At 44.2% G+C, this 18348-nt stretch overlaps 1 protein-coding gene across 1 annotated transcript in view; it reads left to right on the forward strand.

Annotated features, from left to right (window-relative positions):
• LOC143280610 (transient receptor potential cation channel subfamily A member 1-like) overlaps nt 1–18348 on the forward strand; it is a 79381-nt gene that overhangs the window by 27869 nt on the left and 33164 nt on the right. Inside the window, exons 2-14 of the mRNA XM_076585325.1 lie at nt 1239–1395; nt 3435–3610; nt 4571–4678; nt 6249–6357; nt 7213–7310; nt 8073–8120; nt 8921–9109; nt 10973–11185; nt 11680–12026; nt 13677–13841; nt 15146–15260; nt 16337–16503; nt 17615–17699. Of these exons, the coding sequence (XP_076441440.1) occupies nt 1239–1395; nt 3435–3610; nt 4571–4678; nt 6249–6357; nt 7213–7310; nt 8073–8120; nt 8921–9109; nt 10973–11185; nt 11680–12026; nt 13677–13841; nt 15146–15260; nt 16337–16503; nt 17615–17699 (1977 nt within the window). The remainder of the gene's footprint in view (nt 1–1238; nt 1396–3434; nt 3611–4570; nt 4679–6248; nt 6358–7212; nt 7311–8072; nt 8121–8920; nt 9110–10972; nt 11186–11679; nt 12027–13676; nt 13842–15145; nt 15261–16336; nt 16504–17614; nt 17700–18348) is intronic.

The raw sequence follows: 18348 nt of genomic DNA on the forward strand, positions 1-18348 counted from the left end.
CTTTTTATCACAACAGATTTCTCTGTGTGAAATTCGGGCTGCTCTCCCCAGGGAGAGCGCGTCGCTACACTACAGCGCCACCCATTTTTATTTATTTATTTTTTGTGGGGTTTTTTGTTTTTGTTGTTGTTGTTGTTGTTGTATTTTTTTTCCTGCAAGCAGTTTTATTTGTTTTTGCTATCGATGTGGAATTTTCTGCAGAATTTTGCCAGGAACAACCCTTTTGTTGCCGTGGGTTCTTTTACGTGCGCTAAGTGCATGCTGCACACGGGACCTCGGTTTATCGTCTCATCCGAATGAGTAGCGTCCAGACCACCACTCAAGGTCTAGTGCAGGGGGAGAAAATATCGGCGGCTGAACCGTGATTCGAACCAGCGCGGTCAGATTCTCTCGCTTCCTAGGCGGACGCGTTACCTCTAGGCCATCACTCCACATAAGTTCTCCACATAGTTCTCTCTCTCAGTGTGAGCCTAAACTGTTTCTGTTTTGTGTGTTTTTGTTTGGCATTACTTTTTGTCACGACACAGGTGTATTCCTCTGTGCGAAATTCAGGCTGCTTTTCCCCAAGGGAGAGCACGTCACTGCAGTGCAGGGCCACCCATTTTTGTTGTCTTCCGAAATTTGCTAGAGATGACCCTTTTGTTGTCAGGAGTTCTTTTACCTGCACTAGGCACATGCTGTACACGAGACCTCGGTTTATCATCTCATCCGAATTACTGGCACCCAGACCAGCACACAAGGTCCAGTGGAAACGGGAGTAAAACAACAACTTTCAGTCTGCGTGTGGGAGCGTGCCGGTGGACAGGCGCTTCCTAGTCGGGTGCATTACCTCAAGGCCACCGCCCCGCATCATCCTGCTGACAGATAAACATTAACAAACCGACTGAAAACAGCATCTCTTGGCGGAGGTAACAACGGCAACACAGTTGGGTCTCCCCGCCAGTGTTTTAAACAGCGGTGCACTAACTCCGTGTGTGTGTGTGTGTGTGTGTGTGTGTGTGTGTGCGTGTGTGCGCGCGCGCGTGTGTGTGTGTGTGTTCAATGTGTGTGCGTGCGTGCGTGTGTGTGTTCATGTGTGTGTGTGTTTGTGTGTGTGTGTTTGTATGTGTGTGTGTGTGCATGCGTGCGTGCGTGTGTGTGTGTTCATGTGTGTGTGTGTGTTGTATGTGTCTATGTGTGTGCATGCGTGCGTGCGTGTATGTGTGTGTGTGTGTGTGTGTGTGTGTGTGTGTGTGCAGGAGGCAGGGCGGGGGAACCTGGAGGGCCTGATGAAGGCGTACCGGGCGGACCCCAGCCGGCTGACCGTGCAGAACACCGATGGTCAGACCCCCCTCCACGTCGCCTCCGCCAACGGTCACCTGGACATCGTCCACTTCCTCATCAAACAGAACGCAGGTGAGAAACCCTCCCACCTTTTATTTTCCATGGCACGATTCCTCGTCAGACAGAGCGCAGGTCAGATACCCCACTCATACCCCCCCCCAGCCCCCCTCAATCCCCTCCCAATATGACAGTGTAGTTCTGTCAAAGGTCGTTTAGGAAAACAAATAAATTGACAGAATGATGATAAAACATTGATATTATATAGTGCTGTTTCCATACTAAACTCGCTTGTTCCCACTGAGCTAACTTTCCGCGCGCACACACACACCCACAATGACACTAACGCACACGCGCTCCCATTTAGATAGGGCAATGCGTGTCAATTCACATTTCCAAAGACTACATAGCAGGCCTACAGTAAGTATTACAGGGGCAGTTTATGAATGTCGGTAATCAGATTTTTTTTTTTTTTAAGCAGTAGTCATTAGTGTACTGTTTTCCATTTACTGAGTAATACTTGTGGAAGTAGCAATGTTCTCTGCCTGTAAGATCCTCAGACGTTTTGCAAGGTTGAGAAAATGAATGAATGGCAGAATCTATTAAAAGCACCCTTGGACAAAATTCAGTACATTTGTTGTAAGGGTTCCCAAGTTCGTGGGTTATTCTCGTTCAGAATTTCCTGTGCTGTTTGTTATCTGCACGAAATCTAAAAGGGAGGCGTTTGTATGGGGCCAGTCTTCGTATGCACCCGAGCAAGCGAAAGATATATGAAACGAGAGGTTGTTCCTGATTGTGCACGGGTAAAGAGATACTGCGACAGTTAAGAGATTGAACGCGAGATAGCATGTCCCTCAAAGAAGTTCAGACATAAGGCGAGGAGTTGTTCAGCAGAGGACCAGGCAGAATAGCTACACCCGAGAAGGAGTTTGTTTTTATCGCAGTGGTTTGGGAGCAACAGAAAGAGGGAAGGGTTGTGCTAGCTTTTTGGAGAGCAAGAAAGAGCATGTCTGTGTATAAAATGTCTGTATCCATCTTCGCAGTTGATAATTATGCTTTTCGTTGTTGTTGTTTTTCAAGAGGAATGAATTGGGTGTTTGTAAGTTGTTGTTGTTTCTTTATGCAAAGAAAAGACTTGAGCAAAAAATATATCTCTGCTTCATAAGACGCCCTGTTTATTCACATACCGGATTCAATCCTAGAATCACGGCGCTGTTTGGAAGACAATAACTTTTAAATAACTTGACTTTATTTTTAGTCCAGTTTCATTTTACTGTGCATTCAAATATGGTACAGCTGAAAAGAATGGTTTTATCTATACTTTCTTTGTACTGTTCCGAGCAATGTTAGACTTGTTTAATGTGGTCTGGACGTGTGTAGGCACTCAAAAAGAGGGACGATTGGGTTACACTGTCAAAACACACTTTAGTTAAAACTCTGATTTCGATACATGAGTGTTATTGACATAGTTTATTAGTTATTTATTTTATCTTATTTCATTTTTTGGTATGATCTTTTGTCTAATTTGTTTGTTGTCTTTCATGCCCTAGAAGAGATGAAAGGAAATTGAATCTTGATTCTTTACAGATAAAGAAGCAAATTTCTAGGGTAACGGTCACCGCTAGCTTAAAACGTTTCATTGAATTAACAATATATCAGTCTGTGCTTTGAAGGTTCACCTGAAATCTGTAATCTATCATCTGTAATCTATAACCACGATTAAAAACACTAAGCAGTCTAGTTTAAATAGGGACAAAACCACTTTCGGATTCTTTTCAAACGAACATTCAGTCTCATTGTCATTGTTGATTTGATTTCTTTTTTCATTTTCTTATCATAAGGTCATAACAGTAAAGCATCATTACAATGAAAACAAAAACCCAACAACAGTATAATTTAAAAAATCATTTGTGAAAAATTGAATGGATTCAGTGTCACATATATCTTGTATTATTTCTGGAAACAGTGAAATAAAAGACTACTTGTCTTGCAAGAATGATGGGACCTTCAGAGAACAAACACATGTGAGTGTGGATGGTGGTGGTAGGGAGGTGTATATAATGTGTGTGTGTGTGTGTGTGTGTGTGTGTGTGTGTGTGTGTGTGTGTGTGCAGACCTTGACGTGGCAGATAACGGTGGGGACACACCGCTGCACACCGCCGTGCGTCACGAGCAGTCCCGGGTCGTGGAAGTCTTGCTCCAGGCAGGGGCAGACCACACCCTCTTCAATGAACAGCAGATGGCGCCTCTACATCTCGCTTGTGACCTCGGCTATGTCGACGTCGTTAAGGTTCATAATCCGTTTTTTTCCTTCCACATAGGGTTTTGATGTTGTTGTTTTTCCTCAGAAGAAAACAGTACTCGCCTTCGCTTGTGTTGACTTGTTAAGGTTCGAAACTCATTGGGTTTTTTCCTTCCATAGAACGCGTTTGTTTTTTGTTTTTCTTTGACAGCAAAGTGACAGCTGTGATATCAATGGTTTCTCCATTGCAATGGGAAATCATTTACAGCTTAGTCTTTTGTGAAGGACTATGACTCTCAAACTAGGAGGCAAAATTGCACTGGCTCTTAGTGCTGCAGCCTTGGGGCTGGCTGGCCTTTGGGAACCATCCCAACGCCGACTGTTCTGAAACCCTCTTGGCCGAGAGAGTGGGGATGTAACATGGGCAAGACACTCTTAACTATAATCAAATTCGTGCCCAGATAATCGGGACAGCAGTTGCCTCTTCTGCTGTTCTGATGGTCCTAGTCGGACACAAATGACTATTATATATTGATTAAAACAATATTCGACGTCGGCTATGTCGATGGTATGGTTATATTGTCAAGATGCCAAGCTTATTATCCTTCCACAATGGTTTGTTTTTTCCTTTGGTAAAAACCGTGTTTAACCTCGGCTGTGTGGATGTCGTTAAGGATTCACCCCCCTTTTTCTCCTTTCCATAGAAGATGTTTTCTTTGACGAAAACAGTATTTCTAACTTTCAATTACAAACAACGCATATTGCACACAGTGTTGTCATTCTGCATCACATCTACATATCATCAGCTGACGAAGCGAACTGGAGGAAAATGTGTGAATGTGGTAGTAGTGGACGGGGATGGGTTTAGACGGTGGCTGTGGAGGATTATGAGAGTGGGGAGATGGAGAGATTGTGTGTGGGTGTTTGTGTGTGAGTGAATGTGAATGTGTGTGTGTGTGTGTGTGTGGTTAATAACTAATAGGCTACTTAGGAGCATTTCGTTGACAGGTTTTCGCGAAAGACCCGGACGTGGACAAGAACCTAGAAGGAGAAATGGGAATGAGACCACTGCACTACTGCAGCTTCAAAGATAATGCTGAGTGCGCCGTGATCCTCGTACGTACACCTTTCATGTTATATAAGCGTCCTTATAGCAGCGAAACACGCGTTGTAATTTACCGAAAATCTGAAATCGGTATGATATTCAAATTTCATGTTGCAAAGATTCTTAATCATCATTTCTTACACTGATCTTACAATTGAAAGAAATGTTGTCATGAAAAGTCGATTCGTAACAAATGCTAAAGATCCTTTAAACCATGTCAGCGTTCGTTGGATTCGTTGCAATCGCGAAGATACATAGCTTGTTAACCTCAAAAAACGGAGGGGTAAAAAAACGGCCAGACATGTAAAAAGTCCATCTCGTTCATGCCGAGTGGTCGTGATAGTTGCATCCCACGAACATAGTAAGAAAGAATGGAATCATGTGATGAATCGATAGCGGAACACCTGAGAGAAACATTGGTACAACTCAACTGGAATGATGATGTAATTGACGATAGCATGCTGCTAGCACAAGGTGCACAATGCGGAGATTTTTCTTTACCCCCTTTCAGAAGCGTTAGAATTTAAAGGTGTACTGTGAATTGAATTTTTGATCAGTTATTGAGGGTTTTTAGTAAAGTTTTTCTTTAACAATGAAAATGGAATATTACAGATATTGCGGCCAACAGTTCATCAAATCTAAACTGACGTTGTCTTTTGTTGTTGCTCCAAATTTTATTGCAGTCCATGTATTTTGGCATTTGGTATAATTATGTGCCCAACATTCCTACATGTAAACTCAGCACATCGACTGCGAATGTAAACTGGGATAAGTTTGCTTTTGTGGGTGCACGCGCTTTGAATAATTGTTATTTTCATGTTTGGCGTCATAATTATTGGAGTCTTTTCTTTCTTTTTCTTTTTTTGGTTATTGTTTTGTTTACGTTCATGCAGGATATGTCTGGCCATTGGATTTATGTACGTACCTGCACAGCATCACATCTTGTAAGCGTGTTCATGAAAATTCTGGAACTTGTTCAGTTTGCTCATGAATTTTACATATGTTTTTCTATCGGCACGATTTTATGGATTGACATATATTGATTGATTGATGTGGATATTTATATAGCACCTATCCTCGGTCGGAGACCAAGCTCTGAGCGCTTTACAAACACGAGGTCATTTGCACAGCATGCTGCCTACCTGGGTAGAGCCGACTGACGGCTGCCACTAGGCGCTCATTATTCGTTTCCTGTGTCATTCAATCAGATTTCAGGCACGCACACATACACACTCAGACAGGTATGTAACATTTCACGTGTATGACCCTTTAGTTTATTTACTCCGCCATGTAGGCAGCCATACTACGTTTTGGGTCGGGTGCATGCTATGTATGTTCTCGTTTCCATAACCCACCGAACGCTGACATGGATTACAGGATCTTTAACGTGCGTATTTGATCTTCTGCGTGCGTATACACACGAAGGGGGTTCAGGCACAAGCAGGTCTGCACATATGTATGTTGACTTGGGAGATCGGAAAAATCAGCACCCTTTACCCACCAGGCGCAGTCACCGAGATATGTATGATTTAAAGGACTGGACATGACTGTTGGTGTCTGATTGTTGAGCTGTACTTTCAGATAGAGAATGGAGCTCTGCCGTGCACCCGCTGTGATCAGGGATTCTTTCCAATTCACGTGGCAGCCAAAAGTGCCGCTGCGAAGACTTTGGAGGTTCTGATTCAGGAAGGTGAGGGATGTACCGACTGTGTATGTAACGGTGGGTGGGGCGGGGGTCCGATGGGATGGGGAACGAATGGATGTGGAGGATGACAGTGGGTGTTGTATGTATTGATGGGGGTAGGGGTCGCTCGCGCGCGCGCGCGTTTGTGTGTGTGTGTGCGTGTGTGTGTGTGTGTGTGCGTGTGTGTGCGTGTGTGTGCGTGTGTGTGTGTGTGAGAAAGAGAGAAGGAGGTGGAGGAGAGAGAGTGAGAAGCAATGGGTAGACGAAGGGAATGTTAGAGGAGCGAGTGTGAAAGGATTATTTTTCCGTTTCGATTTTTTTTTTCCTCGTTTCTTCCTTTCTTCTTTTTTTGTTGCTGCTGTGTGAGAATAATATAAACAGCAACAGTGATGGCATCGATTACTACCATCACCGTCATATTCATTATTGTGTTGTTATTTCTTTTCTTTTTCTTTTTTTGGTTTTTAATTGTTCTTCCTGGTCATTGTTATTGCGTTTGTTTATTGATCTGTTCGTCTTCTTTACCTTGTGTAATGATGGTGCTGGTGGTGATGGTTACGATGATATCGATACTGTCTTGTACTGAAAGGTTAAAGAAAAAAAAATGTTTTGAGAGAAAGAAAGCAAACAATCAAAACGAGACTGGACCTCGTTTCATTTGTAACATTGATAGCTGATGTGAACAATACGGCTCTTGCAACGGCCACTTTTCATTGATTCCTTCATTGTTATGTTATTATATTAGTGTGTGTGTGTGTGTGTGTGTGTGTGTGTGTGTATGTGTGTGTGTGTGTGTGTGTGTGTGTGTGTGTGTGTGTATGTGTGTGTGTGTGTATGTGTGTGTGTGTGTGTGTGTGTCAGGTATGAAGGTGGGGTACGAGCGGTCACGACTGCTGACGTTTAAGGACAAAGAGAACAACATGCCTCTGCACGCGGCTGTCATCGGCGGCAACTTAAAGGTGTCGTTTCCGTTCGTTACCCCGCGGCCTTTCCAGTAAAAAAAACTCTGTTTCGGTCTCTGTCTTCGTCATTGTTTGTGTCTTTCCGTGTCTGTCTGTGTCTCGCTTTGTCTCTCTGTCTGTCTGTCTGTCTGTCTCTCTCTCTCTCTCTCTCTCTCTCTCTATCGTCTCTATCACACACACACACACACACACACACACACACACACACACACACACACACACACACACACACAATCTTCCTTTCTCTGCCCTTTTCTGTCTTTGCTGTCTTTCTGTGACTTTTACCCTCTCCCTCTCTCCCCCCTCTCTCTCCCTCCCTCTCTGTCCGAACGTCTGTCCGTCCGTCTCTCTCTCTCTCTTTCTTAATCTTTCTTTCTCTGTCTGTCCGTTTCTGTCTCTGCTGTCTTTCTGTGACTCTTAACCCGCCCCTCCCCCCCAACCCCACCCCACCCCTCTCATTCTCTCTCGCGTGCGCGCTCCCTTTTTTTTTTTTTTTTTTTTTACTGTCTCTCCTCGTTTCTGCCTCTGACGTCTTGCCTATCCATCTCTCTTTGTCTTTCTATATGTCTAACACACTGTGTGTGTGTGTGTGTGTGTGTGTGTGTGTGTAAGTCTGTGTGTGTGTGTGTGTGTGTGTGTGCTTGTGTGTAACTCTGTGTGTGTGAGAGTCTTTGCGCGCACGCATGTGTGTGTGTGTGTGTGTGTGTGTGTGTGTGTGTGTGTGTGTGTGATGTGAAATGAACAATGCATCGTGTGCAGGCAGTGGAGGTGTGTCTTCGCGCTGGTGCGCCAGTCGACACACAACAAGTGAGTGAGACTTTTGTGATCTGTTGTTTGTTGTTTTTATTTGTGGAGGTAGAAAAAGGAAGGAAGTAACAAAGTACTTTTAAGAAAATTAAACGGGAGAGAAAGGAGAAAAGAATAAATACGAAAGCCCAACCATATCCCATTATAAATGATGAATTAATTATAATTACAGAATTTAAGTTCGTTTACCGGCAGAAGAGCATGTGCATATCCAGGGAAACATGGCACCAATGACATCTGGTTGTTTGCAAATGGTTTTCTTGTCTATTCTGCAGTGTTTTCAGTCTGTCGTTTTTATTCTTTTTTCTTTTCTTTTTTTTCTGCCTTACCCTCCGTCACTCTTGAACATTCCTTGAAGGATTCCTCGAATCCTCCACACAAAGTCTTCCAAACGCGAGCTCGGTGCTCCACCAGCTAGAGCAATGCAGGCACACATTCCCAGACTTTTTGACATGTGTGCTACCATCAAGCTTGAGCAAGCTGGTTTAGCATAGAGATAACGCATTATAAAACTGATAAATTTGTACATTCTTCGCAAAAGTTAAAGACCGTTTTTCAATACTCGTCAAATACAGGCTCCACAAAAAGTTAAGGACCACATTTCCACACGAAAACGCGTAAATCAAGTGATCTCACGATTTTATTTCATTTTATTTATTCTTTTTTTTTTAATAACCATTTTATCTTTTTATTGATTTTTTTTAAACATACCAGCTTTTATGCAGTGGTCCTCAACTTTTGGTGAAGTCTATGATTATGTGTGAATGCATACACTTTTCTTTTTTTCGAACCGCCGACAGGACGACCAGTCCACGCCGGTACACTTCGCGGCGGCCCAGGGCAGCCTGACCATGATGCAGCTGATGTACACGTTACAGACTGAAAACTTCGTGTCCGCCCTGTACATGAAGGACGCCAACAGCATGACCCCTCTGCACCGCGCTGCCCTCTTCAACCACAAGGACGTGCTGCTCTACCTCCTCGACAAGGTTTTTCATTGATTGATAGGGATACTTATATAGCACCTATCCTCGGTCGGAGACCAAGCTCTAAGCGCTTTACAAACGCGGGGTCATTTGCACAACAGGCTGTCTACCTCGGTAGAGCTGACTGATGGCAGCCACTGGGTGCTCATCATTCGTTTCCTGTGTCATTCAATCAGATTTCAGGGTCAATTGCCCATTAAAAACATATTTTAATTTCGTTTCAAATTTAAATGTAATAATAACTGTTTACCGATGGAAATATGGCGGATGAATGGAATTCCAAGAAATTGTATTTGTAAAAATTAAAAAAAATGACTTCAAGACTGTTGGTGATGAATTTCATTTTATTACGAAGTGTCCATATTTTTTCTGATATTCGTGAAAGATTGTTGCCTTATAAATATGTATGTCCAAGGTCTATATTTTCTTTTTTGTAAATTGTTTCCTGCGTATAAACAGATTCTCTTTAGATTAAAAAAAAAAATCATCAAGACACGCAATGTTGCATGGGATTACTTTAATGAGAAGAAGGGCAAATTAACCCTGATTTTACCTTACTTGGTGCAAACGTTATGATAATTGTAGATGTGTTCCTATGTTAGCTTTTTTTTCTTAAATCCTCCATACCCCCCGGCCCCCTTAGGGGTCGGAGATAAATTAAATCCTGAAATCTCATGTTACATCCGGATTTAAGACGACACACGTTCCAGATGAAAAGGCAGATAGTGATAACCGTCCGAGGAATATGGGAGGAAAAGAAGGGGACCTAACATTACACTGACACCACCAGAATGATGACACGTTACGACTCGTAGCGAAAAAGCCTATTTCTATGCTGGGTGTCTGTGTTTCAAACCAGACAGAACTGCAGGCACAGAGAGAGAAAGAGAGGGCTAGCCTGGTACTTTTTTTTTCAAAGCAGATGCTAGGTCTGGACGCTAGTCATTCGGATGAGACGATAAACCGAGGTCCCGTGTGCAGCATGCACTTAGCGCACGTAAAAGAACCCACGGCAACAAAAGGGTTGTTCCTGGCAAAATTATGTAGAAAATCCACTTCGATAGGGAAAAAAAACTGCATGCAGGAAAAAATGCAAAAAAAAAATGGGTGGCGCTGTAGTGTAGCGACGCGCTCTCCCTGGGGAGAGCAGCCCGAATTTTACACAGGAAAATCTGTTTAATAAAAAGAAATACAAATACAAATATGTAGCGTGTATGGGTTAGTCGGCATGCATTGACGCCTCCTTGGAACTGAAACTGAGGACTTGAGAGATACATGCCAACGTTGGGAGGTTAAGATACCTAAAGCGCGACTTGTTTTGGACGTAAAGTGCGAATGTATTGATAAACAACACATAATACTTGTATTGTGAATTTAAAGAATATGACAATAGATGAATGGGTTTTTTGTTTTTGTTTTGTTTTAAATGAATAATCATCGCAGCAGAACAAATGAAAAAGACTCATAAACAGGTACAACATGGACCAGTCAACAAACCATTGTCAATACAACACAAAACAAACAAACAGGTTTTCCATGGACCAGTCAACAAACCATTGTCAATACAACACAAAACAAAACAAACAGGTGTTCCATGGACCAGTCAACAAACCATTGTCAATACAACACAAAACAAAACAAACAGGTGTTCCATGGACCAGTCAACAAACCATTGTCAATACAACACAAAACAAAACAAACAGGTTTTCCATGGACCAGTCAACAAACCATTGTCAATACAACACAAACAAACGACCAACAAACCAGCGTCAACAAAAACCAAATATAAACAAACGAGGTAGTACGGAAACATTGCTACATTAGGAGGCAATATAGTCTCTTTTTGTCTTGGCGACGTAACACCAGGGAGCGGACATCAACAGCCGCAACGACAGAGAGTGCACTCCCTTGCTGGTGGCGGCTGCCAAAGGCTCCTGGGACACCGTGCAGGTGCTGGTGGGCAGCGGGGCGGACGTGCACGTTCGCGATGTCCATGACCGCAACTTCCTTCACCTGGCCATTCGCCACGGGGGCAACCTGGAGCAGTTCTTCATGAAGCGGACAGGCAGCGGGCTTCCGGTGAGCAATGAAAGTTGATGAACTAGTGACTCTGATTTTTTTTTTAATTTATGTATACTATACACTTTGTCTGGAGAATAGGTCTGTCAGGATTTCTCTCTCTCTCTCTCCCTCTCTGTATGCTATGTACTTTGTCTGGAGAATATGTCTGTGTGTGTGTGTGTGTGTGTGTGTGTGTGTGTGTGTGTGTGTGCTTCTGTCTTGGTCTCTGTCTGTGTCTTCATCTGTGTCTGTGTCTCTTTGTGCGTCTGTCTGTTTATCTCCCGGTCTGTTGAAGTGTGCGTGCGTATAATCTGTGCGCGCGTATGATGTGAGCATGTACATTTATCTATTAATCATCTTTCTTCGTTACTGTTGCTGTTGTTGAGCGTTTGATTGTGTACGTGAACATAGGTGCATGCAAACATGTCATGCAGAAGAAAGGGGGGTGGGGGGAAGACAGCAATATAAATCCCCATTAATTAACTATCTCACTTCCCTAATACTTATGTCAGGACGAAAACCTCAACGCCCGAACTGCCACAGACCAGGAACAAGCCAAAGACACGGACACAGACACAGACACAGGCAACAACACTCATCAGCAACCACCACCACCACCACCAACACCAACAACACCCAAGCACTACAAGAACCCCCTAGGCGGAAGCTACGCCCTGGGCTGCCGCCGGATGCGGGACCTCCAGTTGCTGCTGGACGAGAAGGACGAGTACGGGTGCACCCCGCTGCACTACGCCTCCAAGGCGGGCCACCTGAAGGCCCTTGAAGAGCTCATCAAGCTGGGCGCCTCCCCGAGCCTCAAGGACAACGCCAAGCAGTCCCCCTTCCACTTCGCTGCCAGGTGAACGGGGTTGGGGGCGGACGGGAGGGTGGGGTGGGGGGGGGTCGTGCGGTTGGGTGGAAGTGGAACATGTGGTCATGCATCACCGTGCGGTGGTCATTTCCCCGTTTCGCCTTGTTCCTGGTTTTTTTCTGTTCCTGATTTCCCCAATTCCCTATTCGCTTTTTGGTACTCATTTGCTCTGTCTCTCTGTGTCTCTCTCTCTTTCTCTCTCTCTCTCTCTGTCGATCTGTGTTTCTCCGTCTCTCTCTCTCTCTCTCTCTCTCTCTCTCTCTCTCTCTCTCTCTGTCTCCTGGCTGTTCTTCTGGTGTTCTAATGGGGGCGTCCTGGCTGTCTGAAGAGGGGCAATGTCCTGGCTGTTCTCCTGGTGTTTCAAGGGGGAAGTCCTGGCTGTCTGAAGAGGGGCTATGTCCTGGCTGTTCTACTGGTGTTTCAAGGGGGAAGTCCTGGCTGTCTGAAGAGGGGCTATGTCCTGGCTGTTCTCCTGGTGTTTCAAGGGGAAGTCCTGGCTGTCTGAAGAGGGGCTATGTCCTGGCTGTTCTACTGGTGTTTCAAGGGGGAAGTCCTGGCTGTCTGAAGAGGGGCTATGTCCTGGCTGTTCTACTGGTGTTTCAAGGGGGACGTCCTGGCTGTCTGAAGAGGGGTGATGTCATAGCTGTTCTTCTGGTGTTTCAAGGGGGAAGTCCTGGCTGTCTGAAGAGGGGTATGTCATGGCTGTTCTTCTGGTGTTTCAAGGGGGAAGTCCTGGCTGTCTGAAGAGGGGTGATGTCCTAGTTGTTCTTCTGGTGTTTCAAGGGGGAAGTCCTGGCTGTCTGAAGAGGGGTGATGTCATAGCTGTTTTCTGGTGTTCCAAAGAGGAAGTCCTGGCTGTCTGAAGAGGGGCTATGTCATAGCTGTTCTCCTGGTGTTCCAAGGGGGAAGTCCTGGCTGTCTGAAGAGGGGCTATGTCATAGCTGTTCTCCTGGTGTTCCAAGGGGAAAGTCCTGGCTGATTGAAGACCTGGCTATTCTCCTGGGTTTTTGTGGGAAGGCCTTGTGGGACGAGTTTTACAACTGTGCATCCTTTTACATGACCCACGCGGAGTAGAAGCATGGAGAAGATGAGGGGAGGAGGGGGTAGACTATATCACTCATCCCCAGTCATTATGACGATGACGATGGTGGTGACGATGACGACGACTTTGATGATAATGCTACTGACGGACACAGTATTGATGACGACTTTGCACAAAGCGATATGGACGGCGATAATGATGTTGATGATGATCATGATAGCAATCATCACGATGATGAAGACGTTAGTTACTACTGACTGGTTGATTGGTTGGTTAATTGTTTGATTGCTTGACGATTTACTACTTAGTCAGTGGTTGCTTGTCAATTTACGAATTGGTCAGTCTACTTAATTATTTACATATCTGTCCATATTTTCATAATCCATTGTTTTAACTGTTAATTGTTATTAAATATGCGAATGTAATTTCATGTGATCTCTTCGAATGCTTTTAACATGTGCATGTCTTTTAAATGTAAACCTTTGTATTTTGTATTGTGAGCTACACGATCACTCAATAATTTCTCTCGCTTGAGAGAGAGAGAGAGAGAGAGAGAGAGAGAGAGAGAGAGAGTTGATTTGCCTGTGACCCAACAGGTACGGGCGGTACAACACGTGTCGAAGACTGCTGGACCTGGGTCAGGGACCCAACATCATGAACGAGACGGACTCCGACGGGCTGACGGCCCTGCACATCGCCGCTCAGAACGGACACACCAAGATCATCACCCTCCTCATGCAGAGGGGGGCCGTGATTCACAGGTCAGCAGTCAGTGTAGTGGGGAGGCCGGGGACGGGGGTATGGGGGGGGGGGGGGGGCTGTGGGGGTGGAAGTTTGCTTCAGTTTCCTTCTGTTCAGTTGCTCAAGTTGGAGGCCTCACTGCGTTGGGACAAATCCATACTCGCTACACCACATCTGCTGAGCAGATGCCTGATCAGCAGCGGCGTAACCCCAACGCGCTTAGTCAGGCCTTGAGGGAAAAAGAAAAAAGAAATTAAATGAAATTTAATAGGATACAATCTTTAAATCAGTCACTTTGAGTCAGTCTTTGAAACGTTTCTTCTGCTATCCAGCTGGCCCAAACAACAGCTGTGATGGCAGCTGACTGTTAGTGTTATATGGCCAGCCCATCTAGCTTGGACTTTCTGTAGAAGGGTGTAGACATTGTGGGTGCTAGCCCGTTCCAGGACTTCCATGTCTGGGACTTTGTCCTGCCATCGTATGTAGAGACGTCTGCGGAGGTAGTTTAAATTGGAGCAGTTGAGATGTTAAGAGTGTCCGCTGTAGACAGTCCAGGTCTCGCTGGCGTAGAAAAAGTAGAGCTTCAACTTTGTGGCAAGGCTGAGTCCTCTCTGCTCCCATACCTTCTTACGGAGTCTCCCAAAGATGGCACTGGCTTTGGCAATAATGTTGCTGGTCTTTGCATCGATGTTCACTGCTTGTAAAAAGGGTACTGCCCAGATAGGTAAAGCTGTCAACTGCCTGTATCTTCTGCTCCTTTACAGTGATGTATGGTTCCTTTTTGGGGCTTTCCGGGTGTGCACTGTTACATAAGTTTTATCTTATGTGTAATTATGTATGTATTATGTAGGTAGGTAGGCAGGTAAGTAGAAAGTTAGGCAGGCAGGCAAGCAAGCAGGTAGGTAGGTAGGTAGGTAGGTAGGTATAATTGTTGTTTGTTTGTTTGTTTGAATGTATGCTTGTATGCATTGTATATAGGTATGTATATAGTTTGATAGGTGTATTTTGGTGTGTATTATGGAACATTGGTGCCATGTGTTATGAAGAATTTTATGTGTTTTGTAAAGTACCTAGAGCAGTTTGTGTGGGTTTTTTTAGATAGAGTGCTATATAAGTATTCTTTGTTGTTATTATCATCATCATTAATATTATTATTATTATTATCATCATCATTATAATTATTACTAATGTTAGTGTTATTATTATTATCATCATCATCATTATTATTATTATTATCATTATCATCATCATCATCATTATTATTATTATTATTATCATCATCATCATCATTATTATTATTATTATTATCATTATTCACTTGCAGGGACAACGAAGACAACACCCCTTTGCACCACGCTGCTTCCCAGGGGTGGACTCAGAGCATGCGGACTCTGCTGGCCATCCATAGCCACCTGATTGATGTCAAGAATAGCAATGGGGTACAAGCCTAGAATAAGCGGACATTGTGTGTGTGTGTGTGTGTGTGTGTGTGTGTGTGTGTGTGTGTGTGTGTGTGTGTGTGTGTGTGTGTGTGTGTGTGTGAAATACATACTATATTTGAAACACAGAGCAGCAACAAGCTTGCAGCTTATACTATGCTCAAAGATATACATAAAATCAACTCATGAGATGGCTCTCTCTCTCTCTCTCTCTCTCTCTCTCTCTCTCTCTCTCTATATATATATATATATATATATATATATATATATATATATATATCTGTGCGTGTGTGTGCATACGGGTACAAGCGATTGTGTGTCTGTGTAAGTGCTGGGGAGGGCGGTGGTGGAAGCAGGTGAATTTGATGATGGTTTATTGTAATGCTGCTGGCTTTGACAACAGAAGGACAGAAACATAAAATGAATATTTTCATGATATTGATGACAACGATAAAAACTGGTTTCATTTGTAATGATATTTTGTGTTTAAATGATGAGTATGAAAAGGATAATCATGGAAAAAAACAAAACAAAACAAAAAAACAACGAGAACAATGCCATGAATGTTACCAAACTTCTTCTTCTCCTTCATTTTATTCGTTCGTGGGCTGCAACTCCCACGTTCACTCGTATGTACACGAGTGGGCTTTTACGTGTATGACCGTTTTTACCCCGCCATGCAGGCAACCATACTCCGTTTTCGGGGGTGTGCATGCTGAGTATGTTCTTGTTTCCATAACCCACCGAACGCTGACGTGGATTACAGGATCTTGAACGTGCTTTGATATTCTGCTGCGTATACACACGAAGGGGGCTCAGGCACTAGCAGGTCTGCACATATGTTGACCTGGTAGATCGGAAGAATCTCCACCCTTTACCCAGCAGGCGCCGTTACGGAGATTCGAACCCGGGACCCTCAGATTGAAAGTCCCATGCTTTAACCATTCGGTTATTGCGCCCGTCATGTTACCAAACAAAGCAAACCAATGAACCAAACGACGAAAACTATATCCCATGCATGATACCAAACAAAGCAAAGCAATGAACCAAAGTACCGCCTTTGCCCCCCCCGGCAGGAGACGGCCCTGCACGTGGCCTCGCGGCAAGGCATGACGCGGGCCGTGACCCTGCTGCTCACCATGGGCGCCGCCCTGGAGAAGGACAAGGACGACAAGACTTTCTTTGACTACATCATCGAGCTAAAGATATGCGAGGTCGCCATGGCAGTTGTCAGGCATAACAGGTCAGTCAGGTCGCTGTAAAGATGAACCAAAGTTTATATACTTATGTAGGGTGTATAGTGTCTTTGGTTTAACGACCCATTGGTTTACGGTGTTGAGGGCATGTTGTTCGGTGCTTGAGTCTTGTTTTTGGTCCTGGGTGGCTGACTGTCCGGGTGGGAGGTCCATCTGGCACTGCAAGAGGGAGTCCTGGTTGTTGCAGTATGGGTGAGGTCCTCGCTGTTCGTCTGGGTGTGATTTCTGTCCGGGTGTTCGGTCAAGTTTTAGGGTTGAGTCCTGGTCGTCGACCTGTGGGTTGTGCCCTGAGATCGGTCAAGTCAAATGGGCGTGGGTTTGTATCGTTATGCATTTTTTTATTGACTGACTCAAAAGTGCGGGTAACTTATGATGGATGGATGGATGGATGGATGGATGGGTAATCTGGTCCCATCGGCAGTTGGGTATGTGGCAGGGTTAAGGGGTGGGTGGGTTGGTACAGATGAGTACACAGTGTGTTTAGAGGAGCCAGACAGAAAGCTTCGTCTTCAAATCGTCTCACCAAACTCTAGCTGTATGAGCTGCCCATGTGAGTTGTCAAGCACGGAAGATCAGTGTACGGGGAATGGGAGTTGGTGGACTGATCGACAGGTGTGCAGCCGGGAAGGGAGGTGGGGGAAGGGAAGAATGGGGATGGGGGTGGAGGGGGGCGGGGGTGATGGGTAATTGGTGGACAGTTGGATGTGGAAGTGGGTGAAGGACAAAGTGAATAAGACATCGGTGAACGACATATTAACTCTAAGTGGTCATGGGTGGCAGGTGGATAGACAGGTGGGTAGACCGGCTGGTATGGTGTATGGGTGTGCATAGCTACTGCTTGATTATATGTCGTAATTTAATGTATCCCATACATCCAGTGCATTGCTGTATACATATGCAGATAGGTGATACATAACCACATGTATGTTTGTGGATATATTTTGGGGCTTAACGGTTTAAAAAATCTTTTACCTTGGCTTGTTTTTTGTTTCATCTGTTCAGCCGGTCAGTCATCAAATCAATCAGTGCGTACGTTTTATGCATGCATGATTGTGTGTGTGTGTGTGTGTGTGTGTGTGTGTGTGTGTGTGGTTCCAGGTGGGAAGAAGTATTGATGACGCCATCCACTCCCTACTGCTCTCCCTTCCTTGGTATGATTGAACACATGCCTCACTGCTGTGAGGTAAGAATTTCAAAATGCCTCTCTCTTGTGAGGTAAGAATGACGAAATGTCTGTATGATGTGAAGTAAATATGGCACATCCCTCAGTGTTGTGAGGTACGGACGGCAAAAACATGTGTTCTGTCAGGTAAGTATGGTAGTACACCTGTCTGTAAGTAAGGATGACACTGTGTCTGTGTGTTGTGAATTCCTCTTTATTGTGAGATAAGAACAGCAAATGCCTCTTCATTGTTAGGTAAGGTTGGCAAATACCTGTTTATTGTGACGTGTTGGCCAAATAACTCTGTGTTGTGAGACAATGATGGCAAAACGCCCCCTTGGTTTGAGGTAAGGATGACAACTTACCTTTCTTTTGTGAGGTAAAGATGGCGACATACCTCTCTTCTGTCAAGTAATACAGCAAAACTATGACTTTATTTGTGTGTTTTTTTTCTGTATAAAAACAATGTTGTGTTGTTGTTTTCCTGCTTTATAGTTTAAATAATGTATAATAACAAATAATATTATTGATAATTACAAATACAATTTTTGTATGTCCGCCTGTATGTATATATGCATTCATTAAATGTTAAACTTGAATAAAAATGTTTATTAAAAAAAATTTTTTTTTAAAGTTGTACTTATTCCATAAATGCCACTGATTACTATGA

This window comes from Babylonia areolata, chromosome 3, assembly GCF_041734735.1.
Source record: "Babylonia areolata isolate BAREFJ2019XMU chromosome 3, ASM4173473v1, whole genome shotgun sequence".
Classification (NCBI taxonomy): domain Eukaryota; kingdom Metazoa; phylum Mollusca; class Gastropoda; order Neogastropoda; family Buccinidae; genus Babylonia; species Babylonia areolata.